Source organism: Mytilus edulis, chromosome 7 (assembly GCF_963676685.1).
Source record: "Mytilus edulis chromosome 7, xbMytEdul2.2, whole genome shotgun sequence".
In the NCBI taxonomy this organism is placed as follows: Eukaryota; Metazoa; Mollusca; class Bivalvia; order Mytilida; family Mytilidae; genus Mytilus; species Mytilus edulis.
The window spans coordinates 40,819,453-40,840,905 of NC_092350.1; the positions used below are offsets into that span (position 1 = coordinate 40,819,453).

Here is a 21,453-nt window from a genome sequence, read left to right on the forward strand (position 1 = left end):
TCAATATTGATGATTGTTACTTTTATGGTTCCATGTGGTACTGAAAAATGCTAGGACACAAAAATGTTTAAAAACATCCGGTTTGCTGTCACCCTGACAGCCTCATTGTTAATGAGATATTCACATTAATTGCATATTCTTGGCATACACTACAGGCACGGGGACACATTTTACTGAATCCACACAGCACGAGTAACAAACCATGCAGTAAATATAAAAAATAAGATTTGTGGTATGATTGTCAATGAGACAACTGTCCACAAGAGACCATTAATAATCATGATAATAGAATAAGTAGACAGCTCTCTCACAAGCAAAAAACCCCTAACTGTAAAAATAGAAGGGCATACACTACAGGCACGGGGACACATTTTACTGAATCCACACAACACGAGCAACAAACCCGGCAGTAAATATAAAAAACAATGTGCTAAACATATTTCCCATTTAAGTTTTTTTGACCCCAGAAAATTACTATCATAGTTCCGACAACTTCATGCTACATTCAACTTAATTTAGATTTCTATGAATTAAAAAAACATGTTCTAAACAAGAATTTTATTAAAGTAATCACAATCGAATACGCATTGTTTAATAGTATTTTATTATGTCTTGGTTTTGAGTAAGATATTGTGATACGATTTAATAAAATACTTAAATAGTTAAACCTTTGCAGCTCCTCCTCGTCTCTGCAATTATATTTTACATTTGAAGAAATTCCTTTTACTGAACTGCATTTTATAAGGCACCATTACAGTGCTGTATAAGTATTACTTTAACTAAACACGAATGCTTTGTGTATGTCTATTTTTTGTGTGTGAAAAAGAAATAAACCTTTACTTCAGAGTTGGTTTGACAAAACTTTTGGATAACTGTTAATTATCAGATAATACAATGACTAAAATTATCAATAACAAGTTGCTTTTGTTGTTGCGAGTCTATGGTAATACTGCTAAAACAGTACAAGTCCTTATTTAAATTTGTTAACAGTCTTAGAAACATTTTGGACCAAAATGTATTGTATAGTTCACAAGTGAAAAAATAGACGAATATGGTCCAGTAATAATTTGATTGGATTATCAAATTTTGATTAAGAAGTTGCAGAATTAGAACTGTGGGGAAAAATAACATGTATAATAATGGTTCGTATAATTTTACTTCGCTTGGGTTGTTTAACGAGTTTGACTACCCACGAGGGTCTCGCACGATGCAGTAGAATGGTTTTATCAGGAAATATATTTGTATACGTTTTTTTGCATTTATTTTATTTGCAATATTATATTTATATATCTTTAAACATAATTTGGTCTGAATAAAAGTTTGTTAACTCTATAATGATTTCCAGAATAAATCTTAGATACAAGATTTTTTTGCTATCTTTATAGAATATATAGAAGAGGCAACAGCACTACACTCTTATTACAATGATAAAAAAAAACATCGATGAAAAGAAAACATTATAAATATGCATACATTCATTCTAAATAAACTCTTCATAGATGCAAAGATGAAAATTGTGTTTGCCAGGCGCCCCTTTATTCTACAAAAGACTTATCAGTGACACTCGAATAAATTGTTTTAGAAAAGACCAAGATAAAGTACGAAGTTAAAGAACATTGATGACCAACAATTTCAAAAGGTTTTGCGAAGCACAGCTTTTGTTATCTATTATTGAAAAAAAACATTCGTAGGGCTTAAAGTAGCATAGGGGTATATCGTAATCTTGGATCTAAAAAAATAGAAAACGATGAATGGAGATTTTTATTATTCATTTAAAGAAGCATGTTTTTGAACAGATTTATTTTTTTGAATTTGTTTCGAAACCAAGATCGAATATTTAAACCAAGAACAAATTCTGCAAGTGCATAAAGTTTGTTTCCATTATTCAACGAGATATATTTTTTTTATTACCTTGATATTGACCGAAAAATGTTCCCACGCATTCTTTGGTAATGTTTCCTAATGTCTCGGTTTTGGATGAGATAGTGGTTTTAATGAAATTCTTTTCTGGTTCAACCTTTGTACCTCCTCCATGCCTCTACTGTTTTATTTAATTTTGATAAGGAATTTCTAACACTAAATTTCATTTGATTAGGAACACTAACAAGCATGACTTTAAATGATTATAAATCTATCTTTGATAGGTTTTGTTAAAAAGAAGACGAAAAGAAACCTTAATTTAGAGTTGGTTTAACAAACCTTTTGTATTCCTGTGAATAATCAGACAAAATACAGATTAAAAAAGATGAACCAATTGCTTTTTTGTTGCGAGTATATGGTGATATTGCTAAAAACGTAACATGCCTTGTTTACATATGTTAACAGTCTCGTAAACATTTGGGACATTTGAGACCAGAATGTAATGTATAGTTCCAAGATGAAAGAATAGACGAATCTTATTTTCAGTAATTATTTGCTTGGATTATCTATCTTTAATAAAGGAGTTGCAGAAGTAGGATTTTAGTGAAAAATAACATATATGGTTTGGAGTATAAAGAGCTTAACTATCCTTGAAAGTGTCGCTCAATCTATAACAAAGTATACGTAGAATAGTTTGATATATCGAAGAGGCAATTTGCCTACTTTACTAGTCATTACTTTTACTATGTCTGTGTCTTAATATTGAACATGTCTATATATTCTATAACTTTCTCAGTTGGTCTGATTAAAATATTGTTTACACTTTAATGTTTTTAGAATCATTTATTTTATCTTAAGAGCTGTTGATAATAAACTAATGATGTAGCATCATTGCTATCTTATAAAAATGCAAAACACGGCAATGGAAGGATGTCAAACCTGTATCTTTAATATTTTCCTCTTTTTTAAACCAAGAGAAGACCAACATATTGGGAAACAATTGACAAACACACATTGTGAGACGTTTTTGATACTCCCATACAACATTTAATGTAATACGTTTTTAAATGCAAATCCCTTGTGTTACGACTTATATATCGTCATTATTGTAATGATGGTTAAAAGAAACTATTAAAAAAAAAAAACGTCCCCCAAAAAAATTGTTTATTTAAAGAATGAGAATATGTTGTTGCAATACAAATATTCTTATGTGTATTTCATGCTTTGAGAGTCGACAAATATACTACATTTCTTTTTGTTTACAATAGAGAAGCAAAACTATCTAAATGAAAGACTTCTTGTTCATAACAAAAGTTGTGAAAATACATACTCCCATGCTTAAGTTTTAAGCTTGGCAATATGTAAGTATTTAACGACAAATACCTGATATCCATAGATATAGAATTTTGTCATTTGGTCCTATAAGAAAAATGAGTAGAAGGCTACTTATGTTTTTTTTTTTTTATCTAACAAGCTCTTAAATTTAAAAAAAAACATTAGGATCTTCCAATTATTTGATCTCGAGCTTTATCGAAGAGATATTTAATGTCAAATTGTGCATCTGATGCAGTAGAATTAGTACCGTTGATGTTATTTGACTTGATAAAATAGGTTAACAGAATTTAATTGTATGCCAAATATAATGAGAAACTTTAACGTGTATATATAAAAAAAAAAACACAACAGTAATTAAAATAAATATCAAGATTAAAAAATCAAAATGCCAATATACGAACATATTTAAGATGCAATAAGTTAGATGTGGTTGAACCAATTAATTATTTTAATTTAATTTAACCCAAGTCCCATTTTCAAAAAGCCTACCCTTTACAATTATATAGTGACAGCCTTATGTGAGAACTTGTGAATTGTTCGAAGATTTAGAGCGTTTTTCTATCTGTAAAAAATTTTGTTTGTCTTTTTAGAGATATATTTTGATAAAAGCATATCGTTTTCAGTAATTATCGCAAAAAGTTAATAAAATGCAGTATCAACAAGAAACAAAGATTGATGAGAAGCCAAACTAAATTTAGTCCTCTAGATACAAATTAATTTTCGTTGGCCAAGGGTGTCTCTCGAACCATTCTTTTTACTTTTACCAAAATCGTCTTTAGCTTCAAAATATTGCCGCGAAAAAAAATTGTACTGATAAATCCAGGTATATGTAAATACGTTTGCTGAATGTTTTAAATGAGTATTTTTCAATTTCTTTAAATTTTAATTATAGCATGATTAAGTACTTGTCAAACGTTTAACTTTGTTGTGGAGAAAATGAAGAGAAAATTGACCATAACCAATGAAAGCATAGTAAAATTGACCATAACCAATCAAAGCATAGTAAAATTGACCATAACCAATCAAAGCATAGTAAAATTGACCATAACCAATCAAAGCATAGTAGAAATCAAATTCCATAAATATAGTATTGCAAAATGAGAAGGAGATGTGGGATGATTGTCAAAGAGACAACTATTCACAAGAGACCTAAGGAAGCATATCGCGTATGTACAGTTTAAGTTATATTATTCATTGAAAGACTGTATTGTTTTTGGTCATAGGTATACGTTTCAGTTTATTAATTCTTATAACAACACATTTTAGTTATCCTAATATATTTGTTTCGTTGTTGGTTTGAGGTTGATTTTTAATTTTACCCGTTCTCCAGAAAGGATGATCAAATGAGGAAATTGTTAAATTTATTTTCTCCTCTCTTTGTGAATACTTTTTTTCTTCCTAATATGTATATTTTTCAGAATATGTACTATGCCGTTAATAAACTATCTATCTATCTATGAAACATACCAAGCGAAGAACAAAAGGTTCACAAAAATTCTTTATTTAAAAAAAAAAATAATTGAGTTTTTTTGTTATTTCACAGTTCGAAGTGGACAATTAAACTAAGATTGAGAACTCTATACAAACATACACCCTGGTGTATAGGGTTACGTCTTAATGATTTTTTCTTAAAGAATTGATAGCTGATCTTTTTAACGAAAATAAATGTCATTAATCGTGGTCTTTGGTCATGTTCTCATTATATTTTTTAAAGAATAAAATAAATTACCTGACCAAAAAGATGCCCCAAAACCTCTATCCATATGTAAGTGTGAACTTTAAGATTTGTCTGTAGTTTCTCCTGTTTTCTTTTACGAGACAGGAGTTGAGAAAATTTATGACACCAGATTGCGTAAATGAATCCATCGTTTGAATGACCAGCAAAATACTTTATAGAAACTGCAATCGCTGTAATTGTTTCGTTCTAGGATCAAATTGCCAATGTTTTCAAGTTTTTCCATATAATAATATATGAATTTAACTCCCACAAATTACAGTTTGTCCTCGTGTACATTTGAATGTATTTTAAATAGCTTTTTACTAAAGTGTAATATAGGGTTATCATGAAATGACAGTTAATGCAAATAACGAAATATTTAACATCCCTTTTTATTGTCTTAAAAAATTTGGACGAATCTGATTGGACGAATATTCTGTGTCTGTTGGTGTACGTGGGTGTGTGATTCATTTTGTATTGTTTTGTTATTTGTATTTTTTGGTCTTTAATATATTTTGTAGCTTGTTTTTTTTTGTTCATGGGAAACATTAGTAATGTCGATTTTGAGAATGTTCGTTTAAAAAAATAAAGCATAAATCTATAGATGCAGTGAAGTAGTATTACCAAAGTTATTCAATGAATAATAATTTGAAAATATCATAAAAGACAGACACCAAGAGGAAGCTGTTTCTTTATAACCGTTATAAATAGCACCAATTATGCGAAAATCATGTAGAAACAAGGCCATAGAAAACATATGATTCAAAATATTTGATATTCTTACTTTTATTGCTTTCCATAAGGACTTGTTGATAAACTTGTCCTTTATTTATGATGTTTTGTTTCAAAGCTGTCTATAGTCAATACAAACTTGTCTTTTATTTATGATGTTTTATTTCAATGCTGTCTATAGTCAATACACGTCATCATAAGTAAAGACTTTTATACGAAAACCTAGTTGAGGTCTTCAGGGCATTTTAAAACTAATCACTTTAACTAAATCCCGTTGAACCAGATAAAGACTAATGCAATTAGCAGTTATAAAGACCAACATTTTTATTCACTTTTATAATTTTGTCTTCAGTATTTTGTAAAATTATGACTTGAAGATGCTAAGTAAGAATTGAACAAAATCACAATATGATGTTTTCAAATAAACAGAATACAGGATTGACTTGTTCTTTGGAAATAAACTCATTACAGATGCCAGGATTAACATTGTATACGCCTGGCGCGCTTTTCGTCTACAAAATACTCATAAGTAACGCTCAAATTTTTAAAAGTAAAAAAAGATAGAGAGAACAAAAAGAACTTAGATTCAAACTCCTTCTCTCAAAATCTCAGAATTTACAATCCACTCTATCTCCCTTTTGTAATAGAGATCCCCATCATGACGTTTTTTTTGGAATTTATGAATTCTTGAATTTCTATTTCATTTCTGATGAAATTAGCTCCAAATTTTTTGGTACGGACATGATTCATAATATATTTTCAAAAATCTCTGTAGGTATATATAAAATATATAAAAATTAACTCGTCTTCTAGTTCTCCCCAGTAAAAACGATAAAAAAACGGACTACTGGCGTTGAATAACAGACAATACAAATTGTAGAAAGAATATAGAATATTTATTACTAATAATACAACAAGTATATGTACAAAATATGTTTGTGTGGATATTTGATAGGCCTCAGATAAAAACAGTTCCAGGGAGACAAAAAAAAAGCGATAGCCAAAGGATTGAAAAGAGCATATCGGTGACCCTATATGATAACATAAGTGTCAAAACATCCCTTCTACGTGTAAGAGTGGACTGGACGGAGAACCCCCCTCTGTTTACACAGACATTTGAAAACAACAGTATCTCCAATTTTTAAAATGCAAACAACCTGAATTGCGTGTACTGCGGAGATGACACCTCCCTTCTGATACCAGAATGGAGGTGATTCCTCTTGATGACAAGAGTGAACCCTAGGAAATTATTTGATACCCTCCACTAAAGAGCCGGTAGGGTAGAGATATGTACCAGGGGGGGGACAGTTCCAAGTCCGTTTATTGTCACCCTGAACCGCCAAATGAATGGGGGTCTTATAAATTCCCATTCACCGCCAAACATTCTCTGCGCTCATTTATCTGGTAGGAAAACCTTAGCAACACCTTGTAAGAAAGTTTCAATGGCATGTTATTTAAGAAAATGCCAATACCGACTTGTGACAGTTGGCAGCCGTCATGTCTAAATGAATTGGATTCAGAGGCTTTGATAGCTGGATACCACAAAATATATTGGCATATATACATATAAAAAAGTTGAAAATTTGAAATTATTTTCACCAAGGAATCCTGATGTAACGCTCAAATGCACCTGACGACAACCTTCCCAATTTTTAATAGCTTCGTCATTAATACCACGTTTGCTCGCCTCTGTGGCGGCTCCAATTCTAAATGAATGCGGTTTTAAAAGGTTAGGGTTTGGAATGTTACAAAATTAACTGACATTCTTAGCATAGAGTACAGTGGATAACGCGTTAGCGGTGACCCGTCAAAAAGCATAAATAAATGATTACAACCTGAAACCGCAGGACGTGCAGCTAAATATTTCTTTAAGGTTAACACAGGGCAAATGCTCGCGTTATCTCTGCATCTATTTATCACAATGAACGTTGAATAACCTCTCTGATCCGTTTTACTTTTCTTAATGTTAAACTTTGATTGACAATCTGACAAGACCACATCCGACAATTGCAGTGCCTCGGTACTAGAATCAGATTTATTTTTTGTCGTAAATTCACTCACACGTAACATAGCGTAAAATGCCAAAATAAATGAAGATTTAAATGAAAAAGATCCATAAGTAGATGAACAAATACTACGGAGAGCGTCTGTAATCTTTTGTAATAATGGTAATGTTACCGGGTCCCTATTGTCTCTCTGTGGTTGATTTCTGTGGAAACCTTCAAGCATTTTTCATACCACAAAATTCTTAGCAGTATCCTCTAAATTACGTGCCTTGTGAGAAAAAATAAATGCCTCTTGTACATAATCGAACTGTAGCTGGAGAAAAATGTTTCAAGGATAAATAAGCGATGAATTGTAATAACTGTTCAACAGGAACTGGCCATACTTTATCCAGTGTATATAGAAGTTGGAATGAAGCAAGAACAGATCTCGCTCTTGAATAGTTTTTCCATGTATGTCCGGCTAACGAATAGGAAAAAAAGTCTAGCTGATTCCTCTGTTAGAGAATCCATACTTGGTTCGGATTTGGAGCTGGTGTCAGAGATGCATTTGGTGCTAGGTTCCGGAAACGGGACCACTGGCAACGAGAAATAGCATCAGCTATAGTATTGACCTTACCTGGGACGTGATCTGCTTTAATTAATATGTAATGTTGTAATGTTTCTAGAACTAAACGTCTAACTTAAATCATGACATCCGATGATTTTGATGATTTCTTATTAATAATGTGCACTACTCCTTCGTTGTCAATATGAAGCAACACCTTTTTATTTCTAAGTTCAGACCCCCACAGAATGATCGCTACCATGACTGGAAATAGTTCTAAAAATGTAATGTTAGACAATAAACCGCGCTTATGTCATGTTCTGGGCCATAACCCGTGAGTCCATCTACCCTTAAAATATATGCCGAAACAAAGTGTGGACCCCCCGGCACTGTCTGTGTCAAATTCGAGCGCCTCGTTAGAGGTCCAAAATCTATCTGGCATAAGAGTAAGACCGTTAAAATGTTGCTAAAATGATTTCCACATCAAAAGATCAGCTTTTATGTTCGAAGTTATTCTTATTCTGTAATGTGGTTTATTCAAACCGATCGTTGAATCAGTCAATCTTCTGCAAAAAGCTCTTCCCGGAGCGACAACACGACATGCAAAATTTAATGAACCCAAAAGGGATTGCATTTCTCTTAGCGTGACCTTCTTGCATTTTAAAACAAAGGGAATATTTTTTAAGTAATTCATCGTGCTTATCTGAAGGTATGCGAAGAGTCATGTCGGAAGTGTCAATTTCTACACCCAAGAATGTAAGCCGAGTCGTGGGAGAGATCGTTTTCTCATCCGCTAAAGAAATTCCAAAAGCATTGCAAATAACCTTGAAAGTATGAAGCAGGTCAGCACATTGACTGGATCCGCCCCTTCACAAAAATAGAACGTCGTCAAGGTAGTGTACAATGGCGCCCTCAGATTTTCTTTCAGACACCGCCCAGTGTAGAAATGACGCAAACTTGTCAAATAAAGCATAGCTAATTGAGGCTCCAAAAGGGAGGGTTTTATCAAAATAAAAGTTTTGTTTAATTTTGAAACCAAGAAGATCAAAATCAATCGGCGAGATAGGGAGTAATCTAAATGCTGAGCGGACGGCGGACTTGCTGGCTAATGTGTTATTTCCGTATAATTTTATAACATCGACAGCGTCATCAATATTTGAGTAGACAACTGAACATTTCTTTGGATCAATAAAATCATTGACGGATGAATTTTCGGGATAAGATAAGTGGTGAACAACTCTAAACTGGCCGTACTTTCCCTTTTGAACTAATTCCAATGGCGAGATTCGTAAAGTAGGAATAGGCCTAAACTTAAAGGGACCAGCAACACGCCCTGCATCTATTTCCTTCTAAATTTTTTGAAGAAGTATATCTTGTCTCTCAATAGCCCTTTTTAAGTTTTTGGAATCTGTAGGTAAACGAGGTCCTGAGTAATGTAAAGAAAACCCAAATTTGAAACCGGACAATAAATACGAGGCATTTTCTAAAATGGGATAATCATGTAAATATATTTCTAAATTTCCAACCTTAACTGGGGAAAAACCAAGTGAAAATGTGTCTCACTGTTTTGCCATTTTAATGTCTCTTACAAAAGTAAGCTGGGTGTTGACCTCCGCATACTGAGCATCCATGTTTGAATCTGCAGGGGTTAAAATTACACCGCTTCCCTTTTGTGTTGTATGCATTGTATGTTTTAGGTGGCTGACCATTTGCTGGCCTGATGACGGACGAATGGAAAGAAGAGGCTCACTTTGAGAACTGAAAACTTCTTTACTTTCATTGCTTTGACCTTGATCTCTCATAGCTGTTGCTATATAAAATGACCATAAGTCTTGGTTTATGACAGCCAAAGATGACTGAGGTCTTTGTGTTTTTAGGAGTCTGAATTGCTCATCGTATGTTCACCAACCGTGTGATTTTTTTGCTGCAAAACGAATATCTCTCATGTACTTTTGCAGTTCCTGAGCCAAAGAACTCTGTTTCTCTAGCAAAATACTCATATAAATCATGAAAGCGCTTGTCCATGTGTATATTTTGTATAGCGCGACATGGCAAAGATTCAATCCGCATGTGACCCCCTTTTACAAATAAATCACCTTCATGGTCAGGAAAAGTTGCCAGTTCTCTAGGAGATTTAATCAACGTAGTGATCCAGGGCCCTCCCAAACGTCAACTGGGACAGAATCTAACATATTGAACGAAAACATTCAGTTTTCACAAAGCCTTCCCTGTCTGGAGGGAAGTTTGTTTGACCAAATCGGGTGTTATGTACCCATGAAACTGAAAGATAATATTTGGAAACATGAATTTATCGACCTAAGTTTGTTAAAATCAACAACTGACTCACCAGATGATCTTGGATTAACTACACTAGCTACAGCTTGTTCTTTCTCCTTAGGGTCGGCCATTCTTCGTCGTTTTACCCATTGCGCTCTAGCTGGAGCCCCTTTCTTTGAATTCCCTCTTGGCATGGTAGATTGGAAAACTGGTCAGTAAATGAAAAACTAGGATGGCACTAAATTTAGAAACTGGCAGCAAACAAACAGCTAGGATAGTTCGTAATTAGGACAATAAACGTCACATTTATTATACGGCTAATGTTTCTTCTGTATAAAAACTCTTAAGTAAAAAAAATGTTTGTTGTGCGATGATACTCCGGCAATAATAACTACACAGGTGAAAATTGCACAACCAAGATTATAGACTAAGTCAAAAAAAATGTTTGTATAACAAAATGTTTGTATGAAGCTGAACAGATGCTTTGTGAGAAAGTTATAACGTGCTTTACACAGTGTAAGCGGACACATTTGATTTATAAAACAAACACATTATAATCCAAAAACAACATACGCCAGTAGCCTCATTAAATTGAATTATCTGATAAACAATAATTGCTTTTATATTGCAACAAATCTGTTTATTGATATTTTTAATAAATCAAAAAATCAAAAGCGAACAATTCTAAACAGATCAGTTCATTAGCAAATTTTGATATACAATGAAAATGTTATCGCCGTGATCTACTAATCTTGTATCTTGTCGTATTTTTCAAATATTTTTAAATAATTTGTCTCATATTCAAATTGAACAGAGACAAATGTTGTTTCATTTAGATAACAACTTAATGGGCTAACTGGTTTGATCATTGTTGTAAAAAAACAAATCTTATATAAAAAAAAAACTGTTAAAAAGCAAAAATACCGAACTCCAAGGAAAAAAAAAGAAGTCCTTTATGAACTGTCAAAATCAAAACTCAAATATGTCAAACTAATGGAAAACAACTGTCATATTCATGGCTTTTCTCATGTAGAAAATGGTGAATTACACCTAGTACAAAGCTAGCTAAACCTTTCACCTGTATGATAATAGCATAGCATACTGACAACATAATAATTATGTGAGCCAAACTAACAGACACAACAAATAAAATTGTCAAAAATTGTATCTTGTCCTTCATTTTTGCTCACATACTTTTTCTTTATGCCTTTGTATAAGTCTATAAATAATATTGTAAAATAGCAGAATGTCGCTGCATAGAAAACCATTCGGAATGCACAATGTTATATATACGAAATTGTTACCTTCTTTATCAAGGATGTATGTGTTTAAGATATTAAAATTATGTTCATTGGTATTTCATTATACGTTTTTTTTTCTTTGGCAGAAGTAATGAAGAATGAACCTTCTAAAGGAAAAGGTGCACAGAGATGTAAGTTTCATACAATGAATTATGTGTTTTGGCTCCCTTTTTTCTATAGATATAGACATAGAAAAATACAGTGCAATATAAGTAGATATAGGAAGATGTGGTATGAGTGCCAATGAGACACCACAATAAGTGAAAGTAAAAAAAGTATCTAGTTGCTGTAAACTAAGGAAGAAGAGACAACTCCTCATCCAAAAATAAAAAAGAATATGTGGTTTGATTCCCAATGCACTTATGGGCTTGTGTGGTCAAGTGGTCTGAGTATTTAAACTACTGTATAACTTATTACATGTCTACACTGGGTTGTAATTTCGAATCATTAACTCCGGCTTTTCCCCACATTAAATAAAACAACAACAAAAACTCACCACAAAATAATAGCACAATAGTGCCTAAAAAGTGGCGTTAAACAGCAATAAATCAATCAATCCTATGCACTGTAAGTGGATTTTATTATATGCTATTGTCCTTAGGCTTAGCTGTAACCAGATTAACGTTAAGATTTAATGAAAATGCACTTAACAAATTCATTTAATTTAAATTACATGTGCGTGGTTATGTAATCTGTATGCTGTATATGGGATAAAATGGTAGTTTTAAACATAACAATAATATACTTATTGTATCTAATAAAATATTTGGAATATCGAATGGTTTATCTGGCAAAACATCCAGTGATAAGTGTATAATAAATATTCTGGACGAGAACAATAAAGTATTAGGTATATGTTCTAGGAAGTGAATCGCAAGGGATGAAGAATAGAAAATTAATACTGCAATTGGATATTTCTTTACTTTAATCAACCATTATGGTTCACAAATAAAAAGAAATTGTATCTTTATATTTTTCTGCGGTATCCACATTGTTTTGCTATAGTTATATACGTTGAATAACAGATAATTTATATTTAAAATGTTTTTTTATTTATTTTTCAGATTTAACTTTTGTTGGTTTCTTCTAACAGTGATATTTTACGTCAATGTCAAGTCTGGTAATAATTTCATACGAGTAGAAAGTCCATCGCCCTTCAGAACACAGATATTCAACATAACGATAATAAGCAAAGGCGCGGTGATCAATTCGCAGAAAGTAGTACACTCTATATGTCCTACTTTTTCAGGGAGAATTGGAAATAAACTTTTTATTTATGCTTCATCCTATGGTATAGCGAGAAGTAAAGGGATGGAAGTGGTTATTAATACAAACTGTGAACTTCTGCAATATTTTACCTTATACGCAGACGTACGAAAAGACACATCAATATGTGATTCACGAAATATTAAAACATTGAAAGAAGAACATTCAGCCGTTTATGATAAAAGAATACTGGATTTTAGTAGTACACAAAATGTTAGACTACTTCAACATTTACAATCCTACCTTTATTTTGATCAATATAAAGAGGAATTGAGAGACCAATTTACCCACAGTGACAAAATGATTAAAAAGGCGACTTTAATTCTAGACAATAAACTTTTAAGGATATAATATTTACAGAAATAGTACATATCACAAAAACCACAAGTATAAATATATGAAGGTATATAATGAGACTTCGCATAAAAAGATAACATTTATCGGCGTTCATATACGTCGTGGTGACTGGACAGAATACCCGGATGCTGGCTATAATGTGCCAACGAAGGAATATTTAAGGAAAGCAGTTGAGTGGTACCAGTCTAGAATGGAAAATTTAGTGTTTGTCGTAGCGTCAAACGGAATGAAATGGGCGAAGGATAACATGCCCAAAAATATAACTACTGTATTTTTAGAGGGAAATTCAGCCTGGTTAGACTTATCAACTGTTACATTATGTGAACATTTTATTTCATCGTCTGGAACATTTAGCTGGTGGGCAGCATGGTTGACGGTTGGAAATGTAACATTCTTTAAATGGCCGGCAAAAGAAGGAACTCGCTTCCGAACATCGTATAGTAAAGATTACAAAGATTATTATTATTCAAATTGGATTGGTCTGTAATCCAAGAAACGTTGAAGAAATCATGATGAAAGAAATTTGACAAACTACTTTTGAAGATAAATGTCAGACAAGGAGAGGAAATGTCACATTATATAAATGGCGGGAAAAAAGAAAAGTACGCTTTCGGAAAGCGGTTTTGCATGGGATTACAAAGAATATTTATTTTAACATGGGATCGATCTATGATCCGGGAGACTTGGCATAAGTCAGTTTGTAACACATTTTGAACTATATTAAAATAGATGTTTGTCTAATGCTAATTGCACCAGGAGTGGACTGCCCTGATTGCATTTATATCATAAAAAATATCCAAAAAAAAATCTGTATTATTCAGTTGAAAATATTGACAATGTTCTTTTAACAATTGCCTTTTAAATGATGTATTTTTATTGGCTTACGAAACATCAATTTTATAAATAGTAGTTGGCATTTACAGTTCCAAGTTTAACAAAAACGTGTATTCCAGCAGCATATTAAGTTCATTCTGAGAAAATAATTCAAACTTGAAAGCTATAATTGGTGCTTTTTTTAACAGTTTTTATTTAATGTAACTTCACTTGCTATGAATTTTTAATTTTCAAAAAAGTCTGACCCTTCTTAAGTAAAAAAAGCCTAGTTATGATATGTATACAAATAAGAATAAACATAGACCAAAATGCTATCTCAAAGGTACTAAACCACAAAAAGGCAATGTCCATTTTACTGGCTTCTTTTACGTTTCGATGACATACTTTTTTTTAAGGGTGATCAGATGTCGTATTAGCCTAACTTGGTTATTGTAATTTTGTAAACAAGTGGTAAATTTGTCGAGGTTTAGGATGTCAAAGGCTACTCTGAGTAATTCTAAGAGTATACTACAGTAAACCAATAATTTATGAAATGTAAATACTAGTCTACTATTTAGTATACTTTTATAACTGAAAATGTCGCGGTTGCGTGTAGTAACGAGGGCATTAAGACCCAAGATTACAAATAGTGTGCTTTTTGAAATTTTCTTTTAAAGTTAGAGGTTATTGTTTTTTTTAAGCTGCACGAAGATGTGGTATGATGGCCTATTCGACAACTCTTCACAAGAGACCAAATGACACAGAAATTAACAACTATAAGTCACCGCCCCCAAAATGACAAATGTAAAACAATTCAAATGAGAAAACTAACGGCCTAATTTGTGTACAAAAAATGAACAAATATGTAACACATCAACAAACGACAACCACTGAATTACTGGCTCCTGACTTGGGACAGGCACATGCATACAGGATATGGCGTGGATAAAAATGTTAGAGCGGTTCCAACCCTCCCCCGGGCTAAACTGGGACAGTGGTTAAACAGTGCAACATTAGGTCATTTTGAGAAAAAATATCAAACTTGAAAGCTATAACTTGTGCTTTGATAGCTGTTTTACATTTTTTTTAAATGTCAATTCACTTGCTATGAATTTTCAATTTTCAAAAAAGTCTGCAACTTCTTAAATAAAATAGCCAAGTAATTATATGTTTTTGATTGTCAAATAAATGTACAATAAAGGGCTATTACAAAAGTACCAAACACAAAAGGCAAAGATGGCTTCTTTTACATTTTGATGGAATATTTTGAACAATTCTCACTGAAAACATGGCTGGACGTCATCTAAACATTTTGTACTTTTAAAATTGAAATTGTTTGATTTCACAAGGTTTACGTTGTCAAAGCTACCCTGGTTAGTTCTAAGTGCTTTTTACTTTTCATCATCAATTTATGAATCTGAATTCAAGTATACTTTTCATATCTGAAGAGGTTGCGCATCATTAATAGCAAGGTATATTCCTGTAGTAGCGAGTACATTAGACCCGGCTTTACAAATTATATGCTTTATGAAATTTTCTTATTCAATTTAGCATCTATCGTGTTTTAAGCTACACTGAGCGTTTTTTTAAATGCAGGTTTAAGTTATAGTCTAGATAGCGATAAGATCGTATTCTATACATGTAAATCCAGTCAAAAACAACACGCTGTCAGTGTGTATCTGTTATAAGTTGTTAGTTGTTGTTTATATTTGTTTCTTATGTCTAGTTTTTCTGAGGAGCCGGGTGCTGATTGTTGTTGCTTAAGGAGCATATTGCAAATATATACATGTAAACACAAAAAGGTGCTTGAAGAATTTATTTGATCAACTTATTTATAAAAAGTACCGTAAAATAAGTTTATCATCATTTCCATATGGTAAAAATATATTTTACTCAACTGGCACATAGATAACATTGTCTAATTTGGATTATCGCCCGTTTACCACAATTAAAGACTTTTCAACAGGACAGGAACTATTTGTTTAATGATAAAATGACGACAAAGAAAGCAAGAACACATACCTTCATTGTTTTGGATGTACTCTCAAGAAGTTGCACCTCATATATCCATTTCATTATACTCCCATTCATCCGTTGTCATAGAAAACAAAAAAAATGAATGGGAAGAGTTTAAAGAAGAGAATTAAATTTAGTCACAAGCTTGTGCACAGCCTCTGGCTCCACCGCCTCGGACAAATGAAGAACTAAAAAACAAAACAAAGAGTCGAACGCTGATAAAAGATGTTTTCATAATTATCTACTGTTTTTGACCACAGGCCTGAGTCTCCCGACTTGCGCAAATTGGTTAGAACAGCCGGAATGGTGAAACATGCTTGTTATGTCCACTATAGTTTTCTTCATATACTGAATATTTGCTGTCATAATACATACAGGGTTTAAGCTTGGCGGCGTGGAACTTACCAACGACAAATACCCGATATCCTCGAAACATTATATTTTGTTGTAAGATTCTTCATGATTGTAGACTATTTCACTTACATAAAGAAGTAAAAATAATTTCAAATTTATAGAGAAAACTTGTATTTATAAAACTTGTTTAAAACTTAATCAAATTATGGTAAGTATGCGAAATTTGCACTAGTGTACACGAATGGTGATAATAGAAATGCATTTGTCATGTTAATCGTATTTCCAAAGGGAATAACTGTAGTATGACTTGAGCGAGTCCCTTCATGAGCAGTCAGTGGCCACTTTGAATATTTCTGGAAGGGCCACTGTCACGAACCGACCGTTCAACCAAAGCTTTTTGAATTTTAATATGTTGTTACTGATTACAAAATGGAGGTTAAATTCAATACTGATGATTGTTACTTTTATGGTTCCTTGTGGTACTGAAAAATGCTAGGACACAAAAATGTCAAAAAAAATCCGGTTTGCTGTCACCCTGACAGCCTCATTGTTAATGAGATATTCACATTAATTGCGTATTCTTGGCATACACTACAGACACGGGGACACATTTTACTGAATGCACACAGCACGAGTAACAAACCCTGCAGTAAATATAAAAAATAAGATGTGGTATGATTGTCAATGAGACAACTGTCCACAAGAGACCATTAATAATCATGATAATAGAATAAGTAGACAGCTCTCTCACAAGCAAAAAAACCCTAACTGTAAAAATAGAAGGGCATACACTACAGGCACGGGGACACATTTTACTGAATCCACACAACACGAGTAACAAACTCGGCAGTAAATATAAAAAAGAATGTGCTAAACATATTTCTTATTTAAGTTTTTTAACCCCAGAAAATTCCTATCATAGTTCCGACAACTTCATGCTACATTCAACTTAATTTAGATTTCTATGAATTAAAAAAAAAAACATGTTGTAAACAAGAATTTTATTAAAGTAATCACAATCGAATACGCATTGTTTAATATTTTATTATGTCTTGGTTTTGAGTGAGATATTGTGATACGATTTAATAAAATACTTTAATGGTTAAACCTTTGCAGCTCCTTCTCGTCTCTGCAATTATATTTTACATTTGATAAGACATTCCTTTTACTGAACTGCATTTGATAAGGCACAGTGCTGTATAAGCATTACTTTAAATAAACATGAATGCTTTGCATGTATGTTTATTATTTTGTGTGAAAAAGAAATAAACCTTTACTTCAGAGTTGGTTTGACAAAGCTTTTGGATACCTGTTAATTATCAGATAATACAATGACTAAAATTATCAATAACAAGTTGCTTTTGTTGTTGCGAGTCTATGGTAATACTGCTAAAAAAGTACAAGTCCTTATTTAAATGTATTAACAGTCTCAGAAATATTTTGAATCAAAATGTATTGTATAGTTCACAAGTGAAAGAATAGACGAATATGGTCCAGTAATAATTTGATTGGATTATCGAATTTTGATTAAGAAGTTGCAGAATTATGACTGTGGTTGAAAAATAACATGTATCATAATGGTTGGTATAATATTACTTCGCTTGGGTTGTTTACGAGTTTGACTACCCACGAGGGTCTCGCACGATGCAGTAGAATGGTTTTATCAGGAAATATATTTGTATACGTTTTTTTGCATTTATTTCATTTGAAATATTATATTTATATATCTTTCAACATAATTTGGTCTGAATAAAAGTTTGTTAACTCTATAATGATTTCCAGAAGAAATCTTAGATACAAGATTTTGTTTGCTATATAGAATATATAAAAGAGGCAACAGCACTTCACTCTTATTACAATGATAAAAACATCGATGAAAAGAAAACATTATAAATATGGATACATTCATTCTAAATAAACTCTTCATAGATGCAAAGATGAAAATTGTGTTTGCCAGTCGCCGCTTTATTCTACAAAAGACTTATCAGTGACACTCGAATAATTTTTTTAGAAAAGACCAAGATAAAGTACGAAGTTAAAGAACATTGATGACCAACAATTTCAAAAGGTTTTGCGAATCCCAGCTTTTGTTATCTATTATTGAAAAAAAAAACCATTCGTAGGGCTTAAAGTAGCATAGGGGTATATCGCAATCTTGGATCTAGAAAACGATACTTGCAGATTTTTATTATTCATTGAAAGAAGCATGTTTTACAGATTTATTTTTTTAAATTGTTTCGAAACCAAGATCTTCAAGTGCATAAAGTTTGTTTCCATTATTCATTGAGATATATTTTTTTTATTACCTTGATATTTACCGAAAAATGTTCCCACGCATTCTTTGGTAATGTTTCCTAATGTCTCGGTTTTGGATGAGATAGTGATAGGATTTAATGAAATTCTTTTCTGGTTTAACCTTTGAACCTCCCCCATGTCTCTACTGTTTTATTTAATTTTGGAATTCCTAACACTAAATTTAATTTGATTAGGAACACTAACAAGCATTACTTTAAATGATTATAAATCTATCTTTGATAGGTTTTGTTAAAAAGAAGACGAAAAGAAACCTTAATTTAGAGTTGGTTTAACAAATTAAACCTTTTGTATTCCTGTGAATAATCAGACAAAATACAGATTAAAAACGATGAACCAATTGCATTTTTGTTGCGAGTATATGGTGTAATTGCTGAAAACGTAACATTCCTTGTTTACATTTGTTAACAGTCTCTGATTAAAATATTGTTTACACTTTAATGTTTTTAGAATCATTTATTTTTATCTTAAGAGCTGTTGATAATAAACTAATGATGAAGCATCATTGTTATCTTATAAAAATGCAAAACACGGCAATGAAAGGATGTCAAACCTGTATCTTTAATATTTTCCTCTTTTGTAAACCAAGAGAAGACCAACATATTGGGAAACAATTGACAAACACACAATTGTGAGACGTTTTTGATACTCCCATACAACATTAAATGTAATACGTTTTTAAAGGCAAATCACTAGTGTTACGACTTATATATCGTCATTATTGTAATGATGGATAAAAAAAACTATTAAAAAAACAACGTCCCCCAAAAAAATTGTATATTTAAAGAATGAAAATATGTTGTTGCAATACAAATCTTCTTATGTGTATTTCATGCTTTGAGAGTCGACAAATATACTACATTTCTTTTTTTTACAATAGAGAAGCAAAACTATCTAAATGAAAGACTTCTTGTACATAACAAAAGTTGTGAAAATACATACTCCCATGCTTAAGTTTTAAGGGCATACGATACAGTTACAGGGGAGGTAATGACGTTGCTAACGTAAAATGTTATTTTCGCGACGTCAAACTGTGACATATCGGGAAAAGATGCATTTTTCGACTGATTTTTATCATTCAAACTGATTTAATTTGAAAACGAGTGCATGGACCCCTATTTTTTTAAATGACATTTTGTTTCATCTTGCGGGAAGTTTATGTGGACCAAATTTTATAAAACTGTAAATAGTGCATTTTTTAAAATTTTGATAAATATACAGCAAAAAATGACGTTTTTTTCTCAATTCATGACCATTTGATAAATATATATTATATCTGAATAAAAAATGCATAAATTTTTAAGATACTTATAAAATACAGAAAATACAAATTATTTAACAAAAAACAATTTGTGTTTATCTTTAAAAACAAAAAAGTTATGGCTTTCTTTCGAATGAAAAAATACGGCCACAAATCCGAATTTTGAGCAAATATACAAAATTTCGACCTCGTTTAACTCAAAAAGTAGCACATGAAGGTATATTTTTTATTACATATTTGATTTAATCAGGTAAAAAATAGTCTATATGCAATTTTTCATCAACTTGTAAATACAGGTTCAAAACTGTATCGTATGCCCTTAAGCTTGGCAATATGTAAGTATTCAACGACAAATACCTGATATCCGTAGATATAGAATTTTGTCATTTGGTCCTATAAGAAAAATAAGTAGATGGCTACTTCTGTTTTTTTTTGTCTAACAAGCTCTTAAATTTAAAAAAAACACATTATTTTTCCAATTATTTGATCTCGAGCTTTATCGAAGAGATATTTAATGTCAAATTGTGCATCTGGTGCAGTAGAATTAGTACCGTTGATGTTATTTGACTTGATAAAATAGGTTAACAGAATTTAATTGTATGTCAAATATAATGAGAAACTTTAACGTATATATAAAAAAAGCACAACAGTAAATAAAAAAAATTAATATATCAAGATTAAAAATCAAAATGCCAATATACGAACGTATTTAAGATGCAATAAGTTAGATGTAGTTGAACAAATTAATTATTTTAATTTAATTTAACCCAAGTCCCATTTTCAAAAAGCCTACAATTTACAATTATAAAGTGACCCGAAAGAATGGAATCGAAAGATACAATGGAGTAGTGGTAGTCCAACTTAAAGACAACGAACAGAAAAAGGACATTTTCAAGAACAAACGTAACTTAAAGAATAACCCAGCTTATAAAAAAGTATATATTGACAATGATCTACCAGTAGAAACAAGAATGTTCCAGGGCAACGTCAGGACTTTACTCAAAGAAATCGGAAAAGAAAATGAGTTGGTCTTTGTCGGAAACAGACTCGTTCAAAAACGCCAATAGGACAGATTGCGGTGTGGAGTATGGAACTGTCGCAGATGGTCGATAAAAGATAATGACAACGCTCGATTTCGGAAACTTGTGCTTCAAAACACAGACTGCGATATTTTACTGTCTGTGAAACTTTCCTTAAAGGATCACATAAACCAATCATCGACGGCTATACATGGATTTGAAATAATCGTGAAAATTTGCACATAAATGCTCAACGTGGGTCAGGTGGTGTTGGTGCCTTTT

The 21,453-nt window shown here is 32.0% G+C and overlaps 1 protein-coding gene across 1 annotated transcript; it reads left to right on the plus strand.

The window, feature by feature from the left end:
• The first annotated feature begins 11,863 nt into the window (after positions 1–11,863).
• On the plus strand, positions 11,864–14,072 carry LOC139483125 (galactoside alpha-(1,2)-fucosyltransferase 1-like). The gene is given in 3 exon segments (XM_071267158.1): positions 11,864–11,903; positions 12,866–13,375; positions 13,377–14,072. Coding segments are annotated over 3 exon segments (1,056 nt in total). The 3' UTR covers positions 13,883–14,072.
• The last annotated feature ends 7,381 nt before the right edge of the window (positions 14,073–21,453 follow it).